Source organism: Rhinoraja longicauda, chromosome 37 (genome assembly GCF_053455715.1).
Source record: "Rhinoraja longicauda isolate Sanriku21f chromosome 37, sRhiLon1.1, whole genome shotgun sequence".
NCBI classification, from domain to species: Eukaryota; Metazoa; Chordata; class Chondrichthyes; order Rajiformes; family Arhynchobatidae; genus Rhinoraja; species Rhinoraja longicauda.
This window is the reverse complement of record NC_135989.1, coordinates 17,866,851-17,893,668: the sequence shown is the minus strand read 5'-3', so window position 1 is coordinate 17,893,668 and position 26,818 is coordinate 17,866,851. Positions and strand designations below refer to the sequence as shown.

General features: G+C 51.5%; 2 protein-coding genes across 9 annotated transcripts in view; one reads left to right on the top strand and one right to left on the bottom strand.

Annotated features, from left to right (window-relative positions):
- Positions 1-8,036, top strand: part of xab2 (XPA binding protein 2) — a 41,790-nt gene extending 33,754 nt beyond the window's left edge. Inside the window, exons 17-19 of the mRNA XM_078429347.1 lie at positions 4,510-4,636; positions 5,552-5,655; positions 6,912-8,036. Coding sequence (XP_078285473.1) covers positions 4,510-4,636; positions 5,552-5,655; positions 6,912-6,973 — 293 coding nt within the window. The 3' untranslated portion in view covers positions 6,974-8,036. The remainder of the gene's footprint in view (positions 1-4,509; positions 4,637-5,551; positions 5,656-6,911) is intronic.
- Positions 7,852-26,818, bottom strand: part of camsap3 (calmodulin regulated spectrin-associated protein family, member 3) — a 128,085-nt gene continuing 109,118 nt past the window's right edge. For 3 of the 8 annotated variants that reach the window (XM_078429338.1, XM_078429341.1, XM_078429342.1), the window contains 9 exons: positions 25,416-25,491; positions 23,236-25,309; positions 19,980-20,104; positions 18,305-18,507; positions 16,816-16,909; positions 15,038-15,061; positions 13,147-13,262; positions 12,314-12,432; positions 7,852-11,268 (listed from right to left, as the gene is read on the bottom strand). In XM_078429338.1, coding sequence (XP_078285464.1) covers positions 10,972-11,268; positions 12,314-12,432; positions 13,147-13,262; positions 15,038-15,061; positions 16,816-16,909; positions 18,305-18,507; positions 19,980-20,104; positions 23,236-25,309; positions 25,416-25,491 — 3,128 coding nt within the window. In that variant the 3' untranslated portion in view covers positions 7,852-10,971. The remainder of the gene's footprint in view (positions 11,269-12,313; positions 12,433-13,146; positions 13,263-15,037; positions 15,062-16,815; positions 16,910-18,304; positions 18,508-19,979; positions 20,105-23,235; positions 25,310-25,415; positions 25,492-26,818) is intronic. The other 5 variants (XM_078429339.1, XM_078429345.1, XM_078429340.1 and 2 more) reach the window with 3 other exon arrangements.

The following is a 26,818-nucleotide window of genomic DNA, read 5'->3' as shown; positions in this document are numbered from 1 at the left end:
TGGCACCGCCAACATCTACCTCACTCTCCCCCTCATCAGAGGAGAATGAGGGCGAGGAGGAGGATGAGTAGGAGGGAGAGGGAGATCCCTCGACCGCGAGGCTCCCTCGGTGCTCCCGACTCTCCCACAAGTAACTCTCCTGTCCCGCGACGAGGGGGGAGAGGGGTAGGAGGCTGGCAAAGCCCCAGGGGGGAGGGGGGGGAGTGGAGGGAGGAGTGGGACTGGAGGGAGGAGGGGGACTGGAGGGAGGAGGGGGACTGGAGGGTCTCTGAGCTTCAGCCTTCCCTGGGGAGAGGGGGTGAGGGCGGGGAGTGGAGGGTCTCTGAGCCCCAGCCCGCCCTGGGGAGTGAGGGTGAGGAGGGGCGAGCACACAGCGTAGTTTCCAGGGGCGTCTGGTGACTGAGGGTGAGAGGGAGGGGGAGTGAGCCGAGCGCTCCCCCTACCCTCATTCGCCTCCAACTGGTCACTGTGAGGGGGGGGGCAGCGACCTTGCGGCGGCGGGGGTCAGGAATCGCCACCTTGGGGTCAGGGTTCATGGTCCCCTTGGCAGGCGTCGACTCCTGGGTGCCAAAGGTCACTGCACGGAGGTCAGAGGTCCTGATCTTGGGGGCGGAGGTTGTTTGCTGGGGGGCAAGGGTCGTGACTTTGGGGGCAAGGGTCAGACCAGCAGGGTGATAGGTCGCGACCTCGGGAGCAAGAGTCGGACGGACAAGGTGAGAGGTTGCAACCTCAAGGGTTCTGACCTTGGGTGCAAGGGTCCTGACCTTGGGGGCAAAGGTCCTGACCTTGGGGGCAAGGGTCCTGACCTTCGGGGCAAGGGTCCTGACCTTGGGGGCAAGGGTCCTGACCTTGGAGGCAAGGGTCCTGACCTTGGGGGCAAGGGTCGGACGGTCAGGCTCAGAGGTCGCAACCTCAAGGGTCCTGACCATGGGGGCAAGGGTCAGACGGTCAGGCTCAGAGGCTGTGACCTCAGTGGCAACGGTTGGAACGTGTGGTTCAGGGCTCATGAATTTGAGGGCAAGGGTCGTGACCTTGGGAGCAAGGGTCAGTCGGTCAGGTTCGGGGGTCACCACCTTGGGGGCAATGGTCGCACGGTCAGGTTCAGGGTTTGTGACATTGGGGGCAAGGGTCAGACTAATAGGGTATGGGGTCGGGGCCTCGGGGTCAAGGGTGGAACAATCAAGGTCGGGGGTCGCAGGGCAGAGTTCAAGCCCCGACAGCCCAAGGCACCTGGCAGCCGTCAGAAAGCCGTCGACCCCGTCGTGAGGGAGGGTCACATCCTCCCCGTACATGAGGGAGACGAGGGGGCGCAGGGAGGGGCCGCAGGGGGCCGGCACCTCGATGTCCAACACCCTAGGGGGGCAACCCGACGGGGAGACGAGGCGACGCAGGAGCAGGGGGCTGGAGGCAGCCAGGACACAGCGGTGCACAGGAATGGCCTCACCTAGAGGGAGGGGGGAATAAAAAAACATCAGTCACATTAGGAAACAGACGGGGAGAGGGGGTGTAGGGGGCGGAGAGGAGGGGTCACTGGGAGAGTGGGGTGTAGGGGGCGGAGAGGAGGGGTCACTGGGAGAGTGGGGTGTAGGGGGCGGAGAGGAGGGGTCACTGGGAGAGTGGGGTGTAGGGGGCGGAGAGGAGGGGTTACTGGGAGAGTGGGGTGTAGGGGGCGGAGAGGAGGGGTTACTGGGAGAGTGGGATGTAGGGGTCGGGTAACAGACGGGGAGAGGGGGTGGAAGGGTGGGGGGGACTGACCATGGGAACGGATCTGGGCGTCACACAGGGTCCGTTACGCTGCAGACGTCGGTGATTGGGCAATCGTCCGGGGTCTGGGCGCGGAAAGTGACCCAGCCGCCTGGGTCTGCGGCCATGTCTGGGGGGGAGAGAGTGGGTTGGGTAGGATTTAAGGGGAGAGAGTGCCTCCCACCACCATCTCTTGCCCCTCTCACAACCCTATCCCTCTCCCCACCTCCCTCCCCCCCCACTCCCCTTTCTCAAACAACCCCGCCCCCACCAGCTCCCACCCCCCTCCCCTCTGGCCATCCCCAGCCCCCTTCTCTCCAAACCCTCTTCCCCTCCCCCTCTGCCGCCTCCTCCCCCCCATCTCTGCCCCTCTCACCCCCTATCCCTCTCCCCACCTCCCTCCCCATCTCCCCCTTTCTCCCCCACCCCTCTCCCCCACTTCCGCTCTCCCCCTCCCCTCTCCCCACCCCCCCTCTTCCCTCCCACCCTCTCTCCCCTCCCCCTCTCCCCACCCCCTCCCCCTCTCTCTCACCCTCCCTCTCTCCCCTCCCCTCTCTCCCCACCCCACCCCTCTCTCCCACCCCTCCCCCTCTCCCCACCCCCCCCTCCCCCTCACCCTCCCTCTCTCCCTTCCCCCCCTCTCCCCCACCCCCTCCCCTCTCTCCCACTCCCTCCCCTCTTCCCTCCCACCCTCTCCCCACCCCCTCCCCTCTCTCCCCACCCTCTCTCCCACCCCCTCCCCTCTCCCACCCCCCTCCCCTCTCTCCCCACCCCCTCCCCTCTCTCCCCACCCTCTCTCCCCACCCCCTCCCTCTCTCCCCACCCTCTCTCCCCACCCCCCTCCCCTCTCTCCCCACCCCTCCCCTCTCTCCCCACCCCCTCCCCTCTTCCCTCCCCCCCTCTCCCCACCCCCTCCCCTCTCTCCCCACCCCCTCCCCCTCACCCTCCCTTCCTCCCCTCTCCCCACCCCTCCCCTCTCTCCCCACTCCCTCCCCTCTTCCCTCCCACCCTCTCCCCACCCCTCCCCACCCCCTCCCCTCTCCCCACCCCCCTCCCCCTCACCCTCCCTTCCTCCCCTCTCCCCACCCCCTCCCCTCTCTCCCCACCCTCTCTCCCCACCCCCCTCCCCCTCTCTCCCACCCCCCCTCCCCCTCTCTCCCCACCCCCTCCCCCTCTCTCCCCACCCCCTCCCCTCTCCTCCCCACCCCCCTCCCCCTCACCCTCCCTTCCTCCCCTCTCCCCACCCCCTCCCCTCTCTCCCCACCCCCTCCCCTCTCTCCCCACCCCCTCCCTCTATCCCTCCCCTCTTCCCTCTCTCCCCACCCCCCTCCCCTCTCTCCCACCCCCCTCCCCCTCTCTCCCCACCCCCTCCCCTCTCTCCCACCCCCCTCCCCCTCACCCTCCCTTCCTCCCCTCTCCCCACCCCTCCCCTCTCTCCCCACCCCCCTCCCCCTCTCTCCCCACCCCCCTCCCCCTCTCTCCCCACCCCCTCCCCTCTCTCCCCACCCCCTCCCCCTCACCCTCCCTTCCTCCCCTCTCCCCACCCCCTCCCCTCTCTCCCCACCCCCCTCCCCCTCTCTCCCCACCCCCCTCCCCCTCTCTCCCACCCCCCTCCCCTCTCTCCCCACCCCCCTCCCCCTCTCTCCCCACCCCCTCCCCTCTCTCCCCACCCCCCTCCCCCTCACCCTCCCTTCCTCCCCTCTCCCCACCCCCTCCCCTCTCTCCCCACCCCCTCCCTCTATCCCTCCCCTCTTCCCTCTCTCCCCACCCCCCTCCCCCCTCTCCCCCACCCCCTCTCTCCCCATCCCATCTCCCTCCCCCTCTGTCTCCCCCTCTCTCCCACCGCGTCCGCACCTGGCGCCCCCTCTCTCCGGCTCCGCCCCCTGTCCCGCCCACGCGATGCCATTGGCCGGCCGCAGGTCCCGCCTTCCCGGGGCGGGCCCATTGGCCGGTACGTGGAATTGGAGAGAAGGAATGGGTGACGTTTCAGGTCGAGACCCTTGTTCAGAAGAAATCACTCAGTCTGAAGAAGGGTCTCGACCCGAAACATCACCCCCCACCGTTTGTGTGAAAAGTTACCTCTTGGATTCCTATTAAATCTTTTCCCCTTCACCTTGAACCTATGTCCTCTGGTCCTCGATACTCCTAGCCTGGGCAAGAGACTCTGTGCATTATGATCAGCATAGACACGCTGGGCCGAAGGGCCTCTTTCCATACTGTATCTTTCAATTAATCAATTTGAGAACTTAACAGAACATTTCCCATGTAAAGGGGAATTCATTCACCTAATGGAATATAATGTCTAAAATCAACAGAGGAATAGATCGGGTGAATGCACAGTCTCTTGCCCAGAGTAGGGAATCGACGACCAGAGGACATAGGTTTAAGGTGTAGGGGGTAAGATTTAAGAAGAATCTGAGGGGTAACACTTGCACACAGAGGGTGGTGGGTGTATGGAACGAGCTGCCAGAAGAGGTAGTTGAGCCTGGTATTATCCCAACGTTTAAGAAACAGACAGGTACAAGGATAGGACAGGATTAGAGGGATATATGGGGCAAACGCAGGCAGGTGGGACTAGTGTAGATGGGACATTGTTGGCTGATATGGGCAAGTGGGGTCGAAGGGCCTGTTTCCACACTGCATCACTCTGTGTCTCTTATAAGTGTAGCCCTGGTGAATGCTACACTCGAAGGAAATGTAATAAAACCAGCAGCATCTGGTGGTCTGGAGTGACAAAGCTGACTGTTTATCTCTCATTGACTGCAGTGTCTGACCTGGCCCCAGGACAGAGTGGAATGGATGACATGAAGTTACTGGAGCAGAAAGCACAGCAGATCGCTGAGGAGGTTGAAAGGGAAAGGCCCAAACCCAAAGGCAAAATTCTGTTCGTCAGGTAGGTTGTTGAGTTGTGCAGAATGCACTTGCCTGGATAGTGAATGGATTTTTTTGATTTTTTAAAAAAAATTATTGAAATCGGTGTTATATTTTTAAAGTTATTCACATTTTAAAGTTTAAATCTACCTCCTGGGGAGGGAGAAGGAGGAGGGAGGGAGGAGGGGTTGAGGTTGATGAAGTAGGCAATAGACAATAGGTGCAGGAGGAGGCCATTTGGCCCTTCGAACCAGCACCACCATTCAATGTGATCATGGCTGATCATTCTCAATCAGTACCCCGTTCCTGCCTTCTCCCCGTACCCCCTGACTCCACTATCCTTAAGAGCTCTATCCAGCTCTCTCTTGAATGCATTCAGAGAATTGGCCTCCACTGCCCTCTGAGGCAGAGAATTCCACAGATTCACAACTCTTTGACTGAAAAGGTTTTTCCTCACATCAGTTCCAAATGGCCTACCCCTTATTCTTAAACTGTGGCCCCTTGTTCTGGACTCCCCCAACATTGGGAACATGTTTCCTGCCTCTAACGTGTCCAACCCCTTAATAATCTTATATGATTTGACATATTGCACCTTTGTTACTTCTGCTGCACAAATAAATATATTCTGCATGTGCAGGAAGAGGCTGCAGGTGCTGGTTTACACCAACGATAGACACACAAAGCTGGAGTAACTCAGCGGGACAGGCAGCAAAGGCATAGGTGACATTTTGGGTCGAGGCCCTTCTTCAGACTATGAAATGTCACCCATTCCTTCCATCCAGAGGTCCCGCTGAGTTACTCCAGCATTTTGTTGTCTGTGTAACCCAGCACCTGCAGTTCCTCCCTACACGCGAGGTATTGTGGATGTTTGGAGCAATGATGTGGCGGGTCGAGTGTTGGGTGCGCTGCTCCTCCTCACATGCACTCTCGTCGGCAGGAGTGACGTGACCCGGGACGAGATGGCCGAGCTGACCAAGCAGGCCAACCCCGACGAGATAGACATCGACGATGATGACGAGGATGGGGAGGAGGAACCTGACGGTACGTGGAATTGTAGGCCTTGAGTCCCGGCACAGTGGGAGTGGGTCTTTAAACCCTGTTCTAGCCTCTCATCCTTGACATTCTCTTGCTTTAATCATCTGGCATGTTCCCATTCATGCTTGCTCCAATGTTACCCTGAGCTGTTTGGTCCATTGTGTTATCTCCAGGTTGACACGGTGGTCAAGAAGACCTTTGGTACATTGACTGTGTAAGAAAATAACAGCAGATGCTGGTACAAATCAAAGGTATTTATTTCACAAAATGGTGGAGTAACTCAGCAGGTCAGTCAGCATCTCGGGAGGGAAGGAATGGATGACGTTTCGGGTCGAGACCCTTCTTCAGTCTGATGAAGGGTCTCGACCCGAAACGTCACCCATTCCTTCTCCCGAGATGCTGCCTGACCTGCTGAGTTACTCCAGCATTTTGTGAAATAAATATTTGGTACACTGACCTTCCTTGGTCAGGGTTTTGAGAATAGAACTTGGGATGTGAGGTTGGTGAGACCAAAGTTGGTGAGACCAGATTTGGAATATTGTGTTCAGTTTTGGTGGAGTAGGTAGTTTTAAACTGAGAGTCCAATTTAGTTTATTGTCACGTGTACCGAGGTACAGGGAAAAGCTTTTGTTACGTGCTAACCAGTCAGCAGAAAGACAATCCTTAATTACAATCGAGCCATTGCAGTGTAATAGATACATGATAAGGGATTAACGTTGAGTGCAAGGTTAAGCCAGCAAAGTCCGAGGGTCACCATTGAGGTAGACAGGTACTGAAACAACTGGTAGGAGGGCAATGTTTCAGTGGAATTACAGTAACGAGACGTTTCCTTCCTTGCTCCTGTGCATGAATCCATTTTCTTATATTCACACAATTTTTTTAACGGGAAATGCTTGTCCTTGACTCTATTTTAAATTTCCCAGCAAAGTAAACCAGGATAGACTCAAAGCCAAATGCTGTTCGGAGTTTGTACGTTCTCTCCGAGATCTTCGGTTTCCTCCCACACTCCAAAGACGTACAGGTTTGTTGGTCAATTGGTTTGGTGTAAATGTAAATTGTCCCTGGTGTGTATAGGATAGTGTTAGCGTGCGGGGATCACTGGTCGGTGCGGACTAGTTGGGCCGAATGGCCTGTTTTCACGCTGTATCTCTTAAAAATATATACTTCCACCTCATCACTGTGCATTGGCAATTTGATTTTGCACACTTCAATTTGAATCACGTTCACAATAACTAACTTTGTGTTTTGGTTGACTATTTCAGAGGTACCTCTCGAGCAGAAGGCAGTGCCCACGGCCGTATTTGGGGGTTTGAAGGACGACTAGGACGTGATACCACGCTCAGTCCTTGCGTCTGGTCTTCCATTGCCATCGTTAGCCGGAGAGGATGCACAGTTCTCTTGGCCCTGTGTTGCTTCAGGTACCAAGTTGAACTGCTCCAAAGACTTGCTGCTTTCCCAGCACCTGTTACAGTAACTCTGCTTTGTCACACACCATCTTCCCTTCTGTTGAAATGTTCTTCTAGATTTAAAATGATTTAAATAAAGGTAAAGTCTTGATTGCATAACAGTCAAAGGCGTATGTTGCCTGTCTGATCAGATTAAATTACCAATGTTACGCACTTTTTCTAGAAACAAGGAACTACAAATGCTGGTTTACCAAGGAAAGACACAGAGTGCTGGAGTAACTCAGCGGGTCAGGCAGCATCTCTGGGGAACATGGATAGGTGACGTTTCACAGAGTGCTGGAGTAACTCAGTGGGCCAGACAGCATCTCTGGAGAACATGGATAGGTGACGTTTCATGTAGGGACCTTTCTTCAGGGATGCTGCCTGACCAATTGAGTTTGTACAGCATTGTGTGCCTTTCTTACTCACTTTAAACTCCACCTGCATGCATTTTGTGCTGCACACTGATTGTCAGCTAAATATCAATACACCCATCCATCATTGCTGACTCATAGTTCACAGGGCAGAATAACCACAATCTGACCACAGATAATGATCACCAAAGTTGTATAAAACATATAACACAGACACAAAACGCTGGAGTAACTCAGCGGGTCAGGCAGCATCTCTGCAGAGAAGGAATGGGTGATGTTTCAGGTCGAGACCCTTCTTCAGACTGAGGAAGTATACAACATACCTCTTCAATGCTGTGCTCTCTCTGACTTAGAACAGAATTCAGGCAAAAGCAATCTGCATTTATGTAAATTGTTTATTAAATTTCAAGATATTTTTGTCATGTTATTCCTTCTAGTAATACAGATCCGAAGTCACACAGCCATAGACACATAGGCCAGAGCCCACATCTCGTGTGCAGTACCATCCATGCCCAATGTACCTTTTAAAACTTGGTTTGGCTCAATACCCAATAAATGCTAAAGGTCCAACTTTCAGCCCAGGCTTATTTGTGCATCGTTCACTGTGTGTGTGTGTCCGTGTCTGCCCAAAGGGACAAGTTCTCACCTCACTGTCTCCAGCATCGTCAGTTACATAGTTTGCAAGAAATCTGTGGAAAATAAAGCAGGCACTGCCAGGCAATCCTGGGTAAACATCTACTTTCTCACAGAACCAACCTGAGGCACGCCATCAACCCAAACTCCCCTGATCCATTACCAATAAATCCATGGATCCTGCAGCAATTCACCCACTGTGCTCACGGCTGCTTGTCTCTGAGACAGGGATCCTGTTTGTAAGCAGTGAATACGGAATCCACTGTGAAAGTACAATGGCAGTGGACAAAGCAACAAAAAAAAAAAGGGATGCATTCGCTAATCTGCACTGATGTGTGCAGTAGGAAGGAACTGCAGATGCTGGTTTACATTGAAGATAGACCAATATGCTGGAGTAACTCAGCGGGGCAGGCAGTATCTCTGGATAGAAGGAATGGGTGACGTTCTGGGTTGAGACCCTTCTTCAGACCGATGACATCAAGATTCCACAGTGCAAACGCTCCCATGTTTGTCTAGATCCCTCAGCTCTACTTCTATCCTGTAACACGCATTGAGCCAACTATTCTAACCCTTGGCAGGTTGTGTTTCGGCAGTGATGAAGGGGACAAGATTACCAGCAGCCTCTAACTCTTGTTCAAAACTCAGATAGTTCAGTCGCCCAACTTGTCCATAATTCACTTAACTGCTACCCTGAGCAGCAATGTGCATGACATATGGTTAACAATCATGTAAGACTTTTTTTTTGAACAAAAAATACAATCCTTCCATCTGATGGAATGTTTCCAAGATTCAAATATTTGGTTGGAGATGTGAAAAAAAAATTCAACACAGAACTAAAAGCTAATTGTTCAAAATGCAATTCCTACAGAGTCCAGTTCACCTTTTGAAGGAAATTTATGCCAAAATAGAAACTTTAAATTAAATAAAAGTGCATGATTAGTTCAGGAATTCATGATTCTCATAAACATAAGTGTACAAACTCTAGCCCCTCGCAAACCCCAGTCACCCCATCTCACACAGCAAACTACACAGTCAGTCTGTGCGGTCTCCACAAGACGAGACCACTGAATGTAGCCAGCAGTCACGTGCCGGGTAACCAGGCCTTTACTGAAAGCTATTGCAGTCAGAGTACAGGAAAACAACACCAAGACCAGGTCGCCAACTCCACCAAAAAAGTGTCCCTTTCAACTAAACTTCTGCTGGACACTGGAAATGGCAGGGTTGACAAGATTGGCAATGCTTCAGCAAAAAAGCTGCAAAATAAAAGAGCACAAATTATTTTTCTCTTTGGTGGGGAGGGCGAGTAGGTGGAATGAAGAGGGATATAAGGGTCCCAAACAAGTTTGCTTGCAAACACACGAGCAATGTGCTGTGATGTTGTAATGACCAAGGCAGCTCAGATACCTGCTTGCTCATGGTAGACAGAAAGAAACTGCCATACAATTCCTCACTCTGCATTTACACACATAACCACAGGGAAGAAAACCAACTTTAACAGATTTCTAAAGAAATAAATAACATTAAAAAAATTGTAGATGTGGATTTTCTACATTTATGTACTAAAAAACAAGACAGAACATCCATCGTTAATTAAACCGTAGGTAGACTCCTTTCAAACCGGATGCAAACCTGAGCGTTTTGCATGGAATGCTCATCAGATCCAGGATTTCCAAGTGGTGCTGAGACAACGTTGGCGTATATACCTGGAATCAGCTGTAATTCCAGAACAAAGCAGGCCTGGATGTGAACTAAGTCAATCCATTGGGAAAAACTACATTGAAACATTGGCAGGTCAACCAGAACACCCTTTCTCCAACAGCAAGACAACTTAGCTAACATCTGAGCAACCAACATCCATCCTGAAGACACCCTTAGAGAGGCAGAAGAAGACACTTCTGAAGGGTAGCTTGCTGGGATTGAATACTATGGCCTCCACTTGAACGTGCTCTAACAGCTCAGGACCGCATGCTTAATGCTAACACAATGCACACTGAGGATTGAAGATTCTTGTCTGCCTTCTGGAAACTCAATCCAGTCATTGTAATGTTCATTCCAGCCCTGGACAATGCTGGAGAAAGGCAACCATTAATTCAACAACATTACTTCCACAACTGAGCTGCAACTTTAACCAGGGGGCTACCCTGACATTCACCATTGCCTCTTGAGATAGTTTAGGTCTGAGAACATACAGCTTATCAAGTTAGCGAGTAAAGATAATTATTCATTCTTCCAACAAAGCAGGCAGGTAGGAATGGTTCCATCGACCACTTGGATAATAAAACCTCAACAGCACGTTGTTTTATACACCAAATACTGGAACAAGTTATGTACAGTAACTTGCAAACTTATTTTCAACACCCAACCATTCTTTCGAAGAAGCAGAACCTTAAATATTTCATCTATACAAACAGCTAAATCATTTAAATAGCTCTAATATATTTACAGCCAATATTTCGGTCATCAGTAGTAATCATCGGGAATCAAGCTTCAAAAACAAAATTATACATCTAGTTTGTTTTAAAAAAACATTTTGACCTTGTGACCAAATCTTTAGTGCTTATAGTTTTGGACAGTATTGTCTAGTGCTTCCACCTCCACTTATGTGTGAATCCTTTAGGACGATATCACCAGGTATCGTGACGTCAGGCATGTAGCACCCTTAGTCCACAGGGCACAAGCATTGCCCCGCTTGCTTCAACGTTGGTGAATGGAAACTGCATGCAGAAATGTGAGAGGACAACACCTCGACACTCCGTGAGAACCAGTAGAAAAGGGGGTGAGGGGAGGGGAAGTTGGCAAGTTGGGACCTCAAGGGTTTGACTTGTTCGTCCGTACGGAGGTGGGGAGGGATGAGGAGGAAGAAGGGTCCATCATTTGGATGGCTTCTTGGGCGTAAGCGGCCGCTTGACCTGCCACAGATGGCCTTGGATGGTGACTGCATCAACACCGGCAGAGAGGGTCTTGCTGGGGATCTGGGTGAATTGCTTCCGGTCGGAGTTGTACTTGAAGATGGTCTCGATCATGTTTTGAGTGATGACCCTGGGTCCGACACCAGCCACACGATGCATCTCGTCCGACTCCGGGGGGAAGGTGTACACAGCACGGAACTGACAACTGTTGTCCCGAAATAGGATCAGGTAGTGATTCGATTTGCTTTTGTCAATCTCCTGTAAAGAAGCAGAAGGCAGTAAACGACAGATCTGTTTGCAAAATCCCAGTCAGAATGTGCCGTGAAGTTTAGTTTAGTATGGTACGGTACTTCATTTGTCACATGTACTGAGGTACGGTGAAATTCATTTTTGTATACAGTTCAGTGCAGATATCACTGTACATAAGCTGGGAAAAAAAACTGCAGATGCTGGTTTAAATCTAAGGTAGACACAAAATGCTGGAGCAACTCAGCGGGTCAGGCAGCATCTCTGGAGAGAAGGAATGGGTGATGTTTTGGATCGAGACCCTTCTTCAGTCACATGTCAGTGGAGGGGGCGGTCATGTGATAGGAGCAGAATTAGGCCAATTGGCCCATCAAATAATAATAATAATAATAATAATATTCATTTATTGTCATTGCAACGAGTACAACGAAATTAAAAAATAGCCAATCCTGACTGTGCGTACAAACATATATGCAATAAATGCAAAAACAAATAAATACATAAATACAATTAAATACAGTACAAGATTTTTTAACGGTGTTGCCTAGTGCAAAGGTAGTGTTCAGTTCTCGTATGGCCCTGGGGTAAAAACTGTTCTTAAGTCTGTTTGTTCGGGATTTGATCGACCTGAAACGTCGACCAGAGGGCAGATGAACAAACAGACGGTGGCCGGGGTGGGATGGATCTTCTACTTCACCATTCAATAATGGCTGATCTATCTCTCCCTCCTAACCCCATTCTCCTGCCTTCCTTCTCCCCATAACCTCTGAAACCCCAATTAAACAGAATACCCTGCAAAACAAGAATCACTGCCCTCTAACTAAAGAAATTCCTCCTCATCTTTCTAAAGGAATGTCCTTTAATTCTGAGGCTGTGCCCTCTGGTCCTAGACTCTCCCACCAGTGGAAACATCCTCTCCACATCCATTCTATCCAGGCCTTTCACTATCCGGTAAGTTTCAGTGAGGTCCCCCCTCATTCCTCTAAACTCCACCATAAACTCCAGCAAGTGAGTGCAATAGCAGCTACTGGTGTGACCAAAGAACAATCAATCTCACCTCCAATATCTTATTCTTCTGGGGCTCGTTCACCTTGCCTGCCAGACAGCATCGAGAGATCGCATTCTGTATTATGTATTTATTCGACTTGGCACTGGGTTCCTTGTAGAGCTTTGGACCTGTGGGATGGAAAGATAACTTATTTGAGTGAAGTTATTTTCTTAAAGTTCAGTGGAACTGGGCATTAATATAATAAGGGCTCTCCTAAAGCAGCATATCCCAGAGAGAAACGAACAAAGCTGATTGAGTATTGCATTCTACTCTGTAAATTATCTTCTGGCCCCAACTTGAGAACCCAACTGGAGAGAGGCACGGTGGCGCAGCGGTAGAGTTGCTGCCTCACAGCACCAGAGACCCAGGTTCGATCCCGACTACGGGCGCTGTCTGTACGGAGTTTGTACGTTCTCCCCGTGACCGCGTGGGTTTTCTCCGGGTGCTCCGGTTTCCTCCCACACTCCAAAGACGTGCAAGTTAATTAGTTTTGTTTAGAGATACAGCGCAAAAATAGGCCGATCGCCCGCACCGATCAGCAATCCCCCCCACACATTTACACTATCCTACACACACTAGGGACAATTTACATTTATACCAAGCCAATTAACCTACAAACCTGTACGTCTTTGGAGAATGGGAGGAAACCGAAGCACCTGGAGAAAACCCATGCAGGTCGCGGGGAGAACGTACAAACTCCACACAGACTGTACCCGTAGTCGCGATGGAACCCGGGTCTCTGGCGCTGTGAGGCAGCAACTTCACCATGCCACACACCTTGTACCTCTCTGTGGGAGAGGTCTCTGCCCAGTCTCCACATCACGGAATGGCAGATCACTCACCTGTGTACTCTGGGATGGAGGCGGGTGACGAGGCTGTCGAGGCATTCTCCCAGTCCTTCTCCCCGTTGTGGCTCCCCAGTCGGTGTGGGGACGGGAGTCCTGTGGGGGAATGCGATCTGTCGGGCAAAAACCAGGACAAAAGTCCGATGAATAAAACAGAAGCGAGAGAACCACTGACAACAGGAACAAAACCAAGAGATCCTGGCACCTATGTGGTTAACCACCACATCCTGCAAAGGTTGACACATAGCTATATTTGTTAACGAATAGTTGAATTGGATTGAATACATTTTATTACCCAAATATGTACACATACAACGAATTTGCCTTGGAGCTTTGCTCGCAAGTAACAACACGACATACAGTAAACAATTAAGAATGAAACATAATTTAAACAGAATACCCTGCAAAACTCACTGACGCAAAGTGACAGCACTGAGAGACAAAACTCACTGAGTGTATGGAATACCCTGCAAAACTCACGGAGACAGTTGGTTATTCCTAACTAATGCAAGAAAGGTTAAATGACTAGCATGTCTTGGTAAAGTTTAGTGCAGGAAGGAACTGCAGATGCCAGTTTACACCAAAGACGGACACAAAATACTGGAGTAACTCAGCGGGACAGGCAACATCTCTGGAGAGGAGGAATGGATGACATTTCAGGTCGAGACCTTTCTTCAGACTCACACTTCAGACCCACACTGGCAAAGGTTTGACTGAAAACCCGTGTTTTTTTCTCTCTACCTGCCACTACCGTAATATCTTACGCAAGGACAATTTTATTTCACACCGAAAACAAAAAGAGATCTAAATCAGTAATTGGGCATTCTGATTTACGATGCCAACAACTTATGACTAAAATGAGGGAAAACCTTTTCACCCAGAGAGTTGTGAATCTGTGGAATTCTCTGCCACAGAAGGCAGTGGAGGCCAATTCACTGGATGTAATCAAGAGAGAGTTGGATGTAGCTCTTAGGGCTAACGGAATCAAGGGATATTGGGAGAAAGCAGGAACGGGGCACTGATTTTAGATGATCTGCCGTGCTCATATTGAATGGCGGTGCTGGCTCGAAGGGCTGAATGACCTACTCCTGCACCTAGTTTCTATGTTTATGTTTCTATTTGCTTTGACATGAATGTGGATTCCAGAAGATGCAAATGATGGAATCTTCAGCAAACAACAAAGTGCTGTAGGAACTCAGCGGGTCGGGCGGCATCTGCGGAGACAGGAATAGTCACAATGGTTTTGTTGCAGGGTCTCGACCAAAACAACAACCCTTCCTTTGCCTCCACAGATGCTGCCTGACCCACTGAGTTGCTCCGGGCAGTTTGTCTTTTTGCTCATGGATGCTAGGACGTTGGGGACCACATTCCACGATTGTGCCCCACATGTGCACACTAACAGCCAGCAATTAATACACAATATAAATATGTATAACATGCAGATGCTGGAATCTTGTAAAATGAGGCTGTTTTATATGCAGTAAAACATAAAGTGCTGGAGGAACTCAGTGGGTCAGGGAGTCTCCGAGTCTGTAGAAGGGTCTCAACCCGAAACGTCACCTGTCCACTCCCTCCACAGATGCTGCCTGACCCGCCGAGTTCCTCCAGCACTTTTTGTTATGTATGTAAAATACAGCCTGATTTTTTTACGGGGAATTAAATCACGACTGACAGGTACAATGAGGCGGCTACAACAGACTAAACTACACATCATGAATCTTGCTCTTAAGGACATCATTGTTAGATGAAGAGAAGCAAAGGATGGAAAACCCCCTGATGTTTACAGCATTAAGCAGCTTCTGTTCCAGCCACAGTCTTTCATGAAGCAAACAGTGGCTACCTAAAGTCTTGGAAACAGCAGGATTATTCCATTTATTCTTAAATATACCTATTCAGACGAATGTTTCCTGCACTGGAAGAGAAACAATAGGAAGTGTTAGACGTGATATTGCCTGGGTAAAACACTTCAATAACTCATTATTTCACACACAAAATCTGTGTAAACCAACAAGCATCCTTTAACGATAATTTAATTTAATTCTCCCCACATTCCCGTCAACTCCCCCCAGAGTTACCCCTCAGATTATTATTAAATTTTTCCCCCTTCACCTTAAACCGATGTCCTCTGGTCCCCGATTCCCCAACTCTGGCCAAGAGACTCTGTGCATCTACCCAATCTATTCCTCTCATGATTTTATAGATTATTTATTTATTTATTTTTAGAGATACAGCGCGGAAACAGGCCCTTCGGCCCACCGAGTCCGCGCCGCCCAGCGATCCCCGCACATTAACACTATCCTACACTCACTAGGGACAGTTTTTTTTACAGTTTACCCAGTCAATTAACCTACATACCTGTACGTCTTTGGAGTGTGGGAGGAAACCGAAGATCTCGGAGAAAACCCACGCAGGTCACGGGGAGAACGTACAAACTCCATACAGACGGCGCCCGTAGTCAGGATCGAACCTGAGTCTCCGGCGCTGCATTCGCTGTAAGGCAGCAACTCTACCGCTGCGCCACCGTGCCGCCCCTCTATAAGGTCACCCCCTCATCCTCCTGCGCTCCAAGGAATAGAGTCCCAGCCGACTCAACCTCTCCCTGTAGCTCACACCCTCTAGTCCTGGCACCATCCTTATAACATCCTAGCAACATCCTGCCTAAGTCTTTAAAGTTTCGAGGGAGGGGGAGCAGTCATATTTCATGACCTCAAGTTGCCCCATTCACAGCCCACGGAATAACGCTGGAAATGAGGTCCCCAGTCGAGTGCTATTGTACACACAACACAAAGAAAGCCCCCGTAAACCACAATCAGGCAATGATTAGATAAATCACTCCCACATGCGGCAGAGGTCCATCTACCCACTGGCCCCCCACTTCCACCCCCCCCCAGCTCACCCCCACCCACACTCACACCGCACCCATACTCTCACCCCCACCCACACTCCACCCATACTCCCACCCCCACCCATACTCTCACCCCCACCCACACTCACACCCCACCCATACTCCCACCCCCACCCATACTCTCACCCCACCCACACTCACACCCCACCCATACTCTCACCCCCACCCACACTCACACCCCACCCATACTCCCACCCCCCCCAGCTCACCCCCACCCACACTCTCACCCCCACCCACACTCTCACCCCCACCCACACCTCCACCCCTCGCTCACCCCCACTCACACCCCCACCCCCACCTCCACCCCTCGCTCACCCCCCACCCTCCACCCCTCACTCACCCCCACCCACATCCCCACCCCCACCTCCACCCCTCGCTCACCCCCACCCACACTCTCACCCCCACCCACACTCTCACCCCCACCCATACTCTCACCCCCACCCACACTCTCACCCCCACCCACACTCTAACCCCCACCCACACTCTCACCCCCACCTTCACGCCCACCCTCACCTCCACCCACACCCCCACCCACACTCACCCCCACCCACACCTCCACCCTCACTCTACCTCCACCCCCACCCTCATCCGCACCTCCATCCTAACCCCCATCCCCACAACCCCACTCTTATCCCCACCCTCACCCCCCCTGCTCACCCCCACCCACACCCCCACCCACATCCTCACCCCCACCTACACCCCACCCCCACCCTCACCCCCAACCCTGTGCACGAGCTGGACCAACAGCCGAGAGTTGTCACCTTGGGCTTTTCTTGACAGAGAGTGTGTTGGAGTCGTTGACCATGGTGGAGAGCGAGAGTGTGGAGCGCGAGTACACTTTGTTCAGCCTGGAGCCTGGAAGTTTAAGCAGAACAGTAGACGGTCAATGCTGGAAAGCATTACAAAACTAGAACTAAAAGTTCTTGAGCAAAGTTTAGTTTAGTTTAGAGATACAGCGCGGAAACAGGCCCTTCGGCCCACCGAGTCCATGCCGACCAGCGATCCCCGCATACTAACACACACACACTAGGGACAGTTTACAATTTTATCAAGCCAATTAATCTGCAAACCTGTATGCCTTTGGAGCGTGAGGGGGAAGCAAAGAACTGGGTAAAAACCCACGCAGGTCACGGGGAGAACATGCAAACTCCGTACAGACAGCATCAAACCTTGGTGTAGTAAGGCAGCAACTCGACCCCTGCAGCTAGCCCATCCATGGCCTTGGCTTCTAGCGTCCCTAGTGTGTGTAGGATAGTGTTAGTGAGCGGGGATCGCTGGTCGGCACGGACTCGGTGGGCCGAAGGGCCTGTTTCCGCGCTGTACCTCTAAACTAAAACTCAAGTAACAGAGGCCTCCTGGCCCACAGTTGTAGTTGAGGTGCTCTGCCACTGGAGGGAGCGTTGAGAACTTATCATGTACTGCAGAGTTAGCATCATGGCAGGAACAGGGCAGCTCATCTGTACACAGGAAGATCCCGTTAATAGGGATAGGACTATCACTTTTACATCCCCGTTTAGAATGGGCGATCGATGGTCGGCATGGACTCGGTGGGCCGAAGGGCCCGTTTCCGTGCTGAATCTCAAGAATCGGAATCTCAAGAGTGTTTTAATGTCAATAGACACAAAAAGCTGGAGTGAGTCAGCCGGACAGGCAGCATCTGGAGAGAAGGAATGGGTCGAGATGTATAAATCTGTACCTCTAGACATCTGCAAGATGATGGGGTGCCAACTGATCGAGAATGATCAGCCATGATCACATTGAAAGGTGGTGCTGGCTCGAGGGGCTGAATGGCCTCCTCCTGCACCTATTGTCTATTTGGAGCATGGTGGCACAGTGGTGCAGCGGTAGAGTTGCTGCCTCACAGCGCCAGAGACCCGGGTTCGATCCTGACTACGGGTGCTGTCTGTGTGGAGTTTGTACGTTCTCCACGTGACCTGCGTGGGTTTTCTCCGGTTTCCTCCCACACTCCAAAGACGTGCTGGTTTGTAGCTTAATTGGCTTTGGTGAAATTTGTAAATTGTCCCAAGTGTGTGTAGGATAGTGTTAGTGTGCGGGGATCGCTGGTGGGCGCGGTCAGAGCAGGCGGGAGAATGGGGTTAGGAGAGAGAGAGAGATAGATCAACCATGATTGAATGGCGGAGTAGACTCGATGGGCCGAATGGCCTCATTCTACTCCTATTCCTTATGACCTTACGGACTGGGTGGGCCGACCAGCCAGTTTCCGTGTTGTATCTCTAAACTCCAACCCACCTAGAAGCCCCTTAACGGGACTGCGGGCCAGGACAGAGTCATCCCGAAAGACCGAGGATTTGGGACGTGGCTTCTTCGCCCAGTTTGCGAGAGACTTTGCCCTCAGGACCTTGCCCAGATCGTCCATCACTTTCAGCTGTTGCCGCCGCAGGTACTCCTGTTTGATGAAGTTCTTCTCCGGTCTCTCCTCCTCCACTGGGTTCCTGAAATCAAACAGCTCAACAATTAAAACCCAAATACCTCCTCCGTTCATGTTACCATCTACCCCCACTCCAACACGTGCAGTGGTAGAGTTGCTGCCCCACAGCGCCAGAGACCCGGGTTCCATGCTGTCCGTACAGGGTTTAATCATTCTTCATGTGACCGTGTGGGTTTTCTCCGGGTGCTCTGGTTTCCTCCCACACTCCAAAGACGAGCAGTTTTGTGGGTTAATTGGCTGCAGAAAACTCTCGCTAGTGTGTAGGATAGGACTTGTGTACGGACGGGGTGATCATGGTTGGCATGGACTCAGTGGGCCATTGGGCCTGTTTCCACACTGTATCTCTGAAACAAACTAAATTAATCTAAAGCCTTGTCTACAGTGGTTGTCAGGGACTTGCTCCAAACTAATACAAGGCAGGGTTGTGCAGGAAGGAACTGCAGATGCTGGTTTAAACTGAAGATAAGACACAAAGTGCTGGAGTACAACTCAGCGGGTCGGACAGCATCTCTGGAGGAAAGGAATGGGTGACGTTTCGGGTTGAGACCCTTCTTCAGACTGATGTCGGGAGGGGGCAGGACAAAGATAGGATGTAGTAGGAGACAGGAAGATAGTGGGAGAACTGGGAAGGGGGAGGGGAAAGAGAGGGACAGAGGAACTATCTGAAGTTGGAGAGGTCGATGTTCACACCGCTGGGCTGCAAGCTGCCCAAGCGAAATATGAGATGTTGCATATTTGCAGTGGGCCTCACTATGGCACTGGAGGAGGCCCATGACAGAAAGGTTAGACTGGGAGTGGGAGGGGGAGTTGAAGTGCTCAGCCACCAGGAGATCAGGTTGGTTAGGGTGGACTGAGCGAAGGTGTTGAACGAAACGATCGGCGAGCCTGCCTTTGGTCACCCCAGCTGTATGAACATTGACTTCTCTAACTTCAGATAGTTCCTCTGTCCCTCTCTATCCCCTCCCTCTTCCCAGTTCTCCCACTGTCTTCCTGTCTCCTACTACATCCTATCTTTGTCCCACCCCCTCCCCTGACATCAGTCTGAAGAAGGGTCTAGACCCGAAACATCACCTATTCCATCTCTCCTGAGATGCTGTCTGACCCGCTGAGTTACTCCAGCACTTTGTGTCTGCCTTGGAGAGATATAGACAGTGATGTGGAGATATAGACAGTGATGTGGAGATATAGACAGTGATGTGGAGATATAGACAGTGATGTGGAGATATAGACAGTGGTGTGGAGATATAGACAGTGATGTGGAGATATAGACAGTGATGTGGAGATATAGGCAGTGGTGTGGAGATATAGACAGTGGTGTGGAGATATAGACAGTGATGTGGAGATATAGACAGTGATGTGGAGATATAGACAGTGATGTGGAGATATAGACAGTGGTGTGGAGATATAGACAGTGATGTGGAGATATAGACGGTGATGTGGAGATATAGACAGAGATACCACATTATCATCACTCACCTGGTCTGCTCTTTCTCTGCGTCCAGCCACAATCGCCTCTTCCTGAACTCCTCCGTGCGTTTCTGCTGCTTCTCCATCAGAGCTGCTCTCTTCAAAGCCATCTCCTCTTCCGCCTTGGCTTCATCCTATTGCAGGTTGGCACAGAATTGCAAAACACCTCACAATTAGTCCTGCTATACAGTAGCTTTTGGCTTCAATGTAAAAGCAGCTGATGGATCAGCCATGGGCCGAGCGAGTGTGGGGCCAGTTCCAATAACCCGAGCGTGCATGTTTCAGGAACAGAAGTTATTGTAAATGCTCAGCAGGTCGGGTAGCGTTTGTGGGGAGAGGAACGGTCTCAATGTTTGGGGTCAGCTCCATCCAAGACCGCAAGAAATTGCAGCAAATTGTGGACACAGCCCAGACCATCACACAAACCAACCTCCCTTCCACTGACTCCATCTACACCTCACGCTGCCTCGGCAAGGCCAGCAGCCCAGACCATCACACAAACCAACCTCCCTTCCACTGACTCCATCTACACCTCACGCTGCCTCGGCAAGGCCAGCAGCATAATCAAGGACCAGTCGCACCCCGGCTTCTCCCCTCTCCCATCGGGCAAAAGGTACAGAAGTGTGAAAACGCACACCTCCAGATTCATGGACAGTTTCTTCCCAGCTGTTATCAGGCAACTGAACCATCCCACCACAACCAGAGAGCAGTGCTGAACTACCATCTACCTCGTTGGTAACCATCGGATTATCCTTGATCGGACTTTGCTGGCTTTACCTTGCACTAAACGTTATTCCCTTATCATGTATCTGTACACTGTAAATGGCTCGATTGTAATCATGTATTGTTTTTCTGCTGGCTGGTCAGCACGCAACAAAAGCTGTTCACTGTAGCTCGGTACACGTGACAGTAAACAAAACTGAAACGGAACGATGGCCTTACACTGGAAAGTTAAATGATTCCATTGTAAAGCTATCCACCTGAAGCACTGACTCTCCACAGATGCTGCCTGACCTGCTGAGTATTCCCGCTTTGCATTTTAGCATCCAATTACTTTCCAATAATCAAGTTATTTTTTATATGACTTGGCCACTATTAAATCGATTATATTTAGCTACATTGGTCCCTTTATTCATGGGCGGCAATCCAGACTAGTTCCACCAATCCAGACTAGTTCCACCAATCCAGACTAGTTCCACCAATCCAGACTAGTTCCACCAATCCAGACTAGTTCCACCAATCCAGACTAGTTCCACCAATCCAGACTAGTTCCACCAATCCAGACTAGTTCCACCAATCCAGACTAGTTCCACCAAATAATTCCTGGAATGTTGTTCCATCACAAGTGACTAAGAAAGTTAGAGAAACAAGGAACTGCAGATGCTGTTTTACAAAATAAAAGACAAAGTGCTGGAGTACCTCAGCAGGTCAGGCAGCATCTCTGGAGAACATGGACAGGTGATGTTTTGGGTCAGGACCCTTGTTCAGGCAATCAGACTGAAGAAGGGTTTTGACCCAACACGTCACCCATTCATTTTCTCCGGAGACGTTGCCTGACCCGCTGAGTTACTCCAGCACTTTGTGTCGTTTATTTGATAAACCAGCATCTGCAGTTCCTTGTTTTTTAGCCAAAGTTAATGTTTACATTCAGTTCTGACAAGAATCTGGTCATTCTGGTCTGACTAGGACTAATTTACATAAACACGCCAGTGGGTGATTATTTTTGTGGCAATCCTGTGTGGAGGTGGTTGTTACAAAAGCAACCACTTCCCAGTGGTTTATCCCAGTGTACCCACCTTACAGTGGTGCTGTACGGATCCCTACGAGCAACATTCACCACTGCGATCACTTCCCAATCACACTAAGGATCACCCTGTTCCTCGGCTCATTGCCGTCTCCTGGAGTCAACTGTGAATTCACCAATACTTAGATAACTTGCTCATTTTGTTCGTCTCGTTTTACCCACCATCCCTCTTTTCCTTCTCCAACATTTCCGTCTCCCTCAAGGTGATCCCACCACCAGTCACATCTTCCCATCCCCACCTCGTTCTGCCTTCTGCAGAGACCAGTACCTCTGCAAGTCCTTGGTCCACCTGTCCCTTCCAACCAAACCACCCCCTCCCCAGGCACCTTCACCTGCAACCTCAGGAGATGCAACACCTGTCCCTACACCTCCTCCCTCACCTCTATCCAAAGATCCCCACAGCCCCTCCAGGTGATACAGATGTTGACGTGCACCTCCTTGAACCTCAACTACTGCATCCGGTGTTCCTGATGTGGCCTCCTGTACATCAGTGAGATCAAGCATAGACTAGGAGACCAGTTGCTATAGTACGATTAGGTTGCAGAGCACGCAAAGGTTTTCACTGAATCTCAGTACTCGTGCCAACACTATCAGTGATGGTCTTTCTTCATCGGCCAAGGCCCAGACTCCTGGACTACCCTCCCCAGTCACTCAATGTCTCCTTGGTCCACTCTGACAAAGATACGGGTCACCTGCCTGGTCATCTCGTGTAGAGGTCATTTGGTGCATCGTACAAGCTCATTAACTTCAGATGGATGGACCATCAAAAATATTCTGTTGTCAACCTCCGACACTCTCACCATAGAACATAGATGACCCAAGAGGTACTCCAGATTATAATTAAATGTTGTTTCTACAATAGTTTGGTACTTTTTACATCTAAAAACCATTGAGGATGGCACGGTGGCGCAGAGGTGGAGTTGCTTCCTAACAGCACCAGAGACCCAGGTTCGATCCCGACTACGGGTGCTGTCTGTACGACATTTGTACTTCTCCCCGTGACCTGCGTGGGTTTTTTCCCGGTTGCTCCAGTTTTCTCCCATGCTCCAAAGACAGACAGGTTTCTAGGTTAATTGGCTTCAGTAAAATTGTAAATTGTCCCTAGTGTGTGTAGGATAGTGTTAGTGTGCGGGGATCGCTGGGCGGTGTGGACTCGGTGGGGCTGATTCCGCGCAGTGTCTCTAAACTAAACAAAATGTGCCAGAGAGGGAGATCTGTGGGCAGGCAACCAACAGCTTGACCTAAGGTGGGTGTTTAAAGATGGGGTCCTAACCCTATCTCTAACCAAAGATGGGGTCCTAACCCTATCTCTAACCAAAGATGGGGTCCTAACCTTATCTCTAACCAAAGCACGAGGCCACACATGGACACACGTCCAACAACAAGCCCAGACAGTGCCCACGTTGCCCTGTCTGTGAGCGGCAGGCAACGCAACAAGAACCAGAACAAAGGACCACCAACCTTGAAGAAGAAGCCCACGGACTTGTGCTCCGAGTCGCTTGTAGGATCTTCAGTTCCTTCTTGTTCATCTTCACCATCTTCCAGCCCCTTTAGGGAAGACAGCGGTATCTCGATTAAACTAGTCCTTTTGGCAGAGGGAGGGTCGACCACTTGCTCGCTGGCCTTTTGATGTACGATTGGCCCGATCGGCCTGAGGTTGCCCACGTTCTCCAGGTCCGATGTGGGACTGAGGGGTTGCGGTGCCGAGGGGTCGTTGGCTCGGCGGTTGTTGACCTTTGCCACTGGGCCAACCGGCCTCACCTTTGACCTGGCGTAAATGTCAGGGTCCTCCTGGTCATTCCCGAAGCAGATGGAGGACTTGGTCTGGACGGTCACTTGACTCGGGGAGAACTTGCGGAGGCGAGGCAGGGAGTCGACGTTCTGGGGAGGGGTGAGGACACGGGTCAGAGGCGGGATCTTCAGCTCCACGGGTCTGGAGTGGCGCGGACTCTTTGGAGGGGTAAGGTGGGCCTTCTTTTGTGCTGCCTGAGGGGAGCGGGTGGCAGGGGGGACGGGCTTGCGGGAGGGCGAGGGGGAAGGGGCCGGGTAATCGGCGGAGTGCGGTGGCTGGAAGTCGCGGGGAGCCCGCAGACCAGAGGGCTTGGGGGCGGGGATGACCCAAGCATGGTTGTTCTTCGTGTCCATCAGGGAGTCTTGTTGCTGCTGAAGCCGTTGCATGTCCATCTGCAGTGAGGACAGGGCTGAGTTCAGCTTGGCCACAGCGTTGTTGTACTCCCCGATATCTGAGTCTGTCTCGGGCTCCCGTGGCGGGTCCACCACCTTCGGCTTCCCGTGCCTGGCCTCAGGGTTCTTCCTCGGGCTGTCCAAGGGTCTGCCCAGGGCTGGTGGCCCCTCCACTTCCTCCTCGTCCTCGATCTTTGACAGCCTCTCCTCCAGCGACAGCTTCCTCTCGCCACTCTCGGCCTCTCCGCCGCTGTCAGCCGCTGTCACCGCCGTCTCTCCGCCCTCCTCTCTCTTCTTCAGCTGCAGGAAGGCGCTCTTTCCCAGCCTCTGACGATGCTTGGCGAAGATGGCCTCGATCCTCTTCTTCTGCGCCTCTATGGCCCTCCGTTTCTCCTCCAGCCGGATGCCCAGCTGGGTCATCTCCGTCGCCAGCTCCTGGTTGCGGCTGGGACTCTCGTCGGACCGTTGGGCCCAGCTGGCCATCGCCTGGTCGTTCAGGTCCACGCTGTCCGGAGTGGTCTTCTGTGAGACTGTGGACCTGCCCTCTGCCGGGCTAACCTTCCTCAACTTCCTCTCCGCAAAGCTGGTCATCTTCACGCCAGAGCCCGACGAGCCCACGCTCTCCCCCTGCGAGCTGAGTGAGCTGAGGCAGGATGTGCACTCGTCCTTGCTCGTCCCATCCTTCTCCAGGGCCGGCCTGGAGGAGTCGTCCGCGTCCGAGTCCAGGCTGTTGTCTCTCAGGACTGAGTCGTCATCCCGGGAACAGATCCCATCTTCTGACGGGAGGTCCCCACTGTTGGCCGAGCTCCCGCCTGGCGCTGGGATGCCAGGATCCTTCACTGAGTTGGAGGTCTTGCAGGAACCTTCCAGATCAAACCTGGAGTTGTTGGCTTTGGGACAGCCTTCAGCCATGTTGGGGCTATGAAGGAAGAACCCATCGGGAGCTCCCTCGGGCCGAAGCCTGGGCTCCAGTTTATCCGCGTTGTGAATGATCTTCAACGCCTCTTCAATGGTGGGCAGCTCCGTATAGTTATTATGGTCGTCCACCACCCCATTTTCAACCGGCCTCTGGAGCCCTGGATGGTCCTTGGCCACTGGTGGTCGTGTCCTTGACACCAATGGAGACATCACCAGCCCGTTCTCGTTGCCCAGGGCCGCCTCGTCCTTGGCCGGCTCCTGGCCACAACCGTAGGGCCCTCCCCCTAGCCCACCATGTGACCGGTAGGCATTGGTGGCCAGACTGTCCGAGCTTACGGACCTGATTAATCCGATGGGGTTGCCCATGACCACGTCCACATCGCTGTCCAGCCCGAAGGGGATGCTGAAGGAGATGGCCTGCGATAGCGGTCTGCTGGACACAAGGGGCAAAGATCATCAGTCATGGGAGCAGAATCAGGCCATTCAGCCCATCAAGGGCTACTCTGCCATCTCTGTCATGGCTGATCTACTTTAGTTACCTCTTCAGCTGTTTCTTGGTCCATGCCTTTCCAAAGGAATCGACTTGTGACATTGAGGTGGAGTGGTGCAGAGGACCTAGGAAGATAGGGAGAGATCGTCAGTGTTTGATCAGCCATTTATTCACAAAATGCTGGAGTAACTCAGCAGGTCAGGCAGCATCTCAGGGGAGAAGGAATGGGTGACGTTTCGGGTCGAGACCCTTCTTCAGACATGATCACATTGAATGGCAGTGCTGGCTCGAAGGGCCGAATGGCCTCCTCCTGCACCTATTGTCTATTGTTTGCATTTAAACAGATTAACAAATGGTCAGAGATTCACCCAGACCGTTGTTATGATTCTGCATTATATTCAGCCTTTTTCATTTATTGATCTATTTTTTATTTATTTATTATATTTTGTTTATTTATTATATTATCTAATATTATATTATATTATTATAGAACTATGTTTACAGATTTGTGTAGGAAGGAACTGCAGATAGACACAAAGTGCTGGAGTAACTCAGAGGGACAGGCAGCATCTCTGGAGAGAAGGAATGGGTAACGTTTTGGGTTCTTCAGATACATGTTTACATATCTGTTTGCTCCTAACCCCACTCTCCTGCCTTCTCCCCATAACCCCTGACACCCGCACTAATCAACAATCTATCTATCTCTGCCTTATAAATATCCACTGACTTGGCCTCCACAGCCTTCTGTGGCAAAGAATTCCACAGATTCACCACCCTCTGAGGAAATAAATTCCTCCTCATCTCCTTCCTAAAGGAACATTCTTTAATTCTGAGGCTGTGCCCTCTGGTCCTGGACTCTCCCACTAGTGGAAACATCCTCTCTACATCCACTCTATCCAGGCCTTTGACAAAGACGTGACAATTTACACATTTCTTCTCCTTTCCATCTCTGTCTTTTGCCTAATTTTCTGCCTGTGAACCCTCTCCCACATCCACCTATCACTTGACTAACTTTGTCCCGCCCCCACCTCTCTACCACCTTTCTCTCACCTACTAAAATCAGTCTGAAGAAGGCTCTCAACCCAAAAGGATGATCAATGGTCGGTGGGTCAGAGGACCTGTTTTCTGAAGAAGGGTCCTGACCCCGAAATGTCACCTATCCATGTTCTCCACAGATGCTGCCCGACCCATTGGTTCCATCTGTACTCTGTGTCATAGAGTCGCACAACAGGCCCTTCGGCCCAACTTGCCCACACGGGCCGACATGTCCCAGCTAAACTAGTCCCACCTGCCTACAATTGGTCCATATCCATGTACTTGTCAAATGTTGGGATAGTCCCAGCCTCAACTACCTCCTCTGGCAGCTCGTTCCATACACCTACCACCCTCTGTGTGAAGAAGTTACCCCTCAGAATCCTATTAAATCTTTTCCCTATCACCTGAAACCCATGT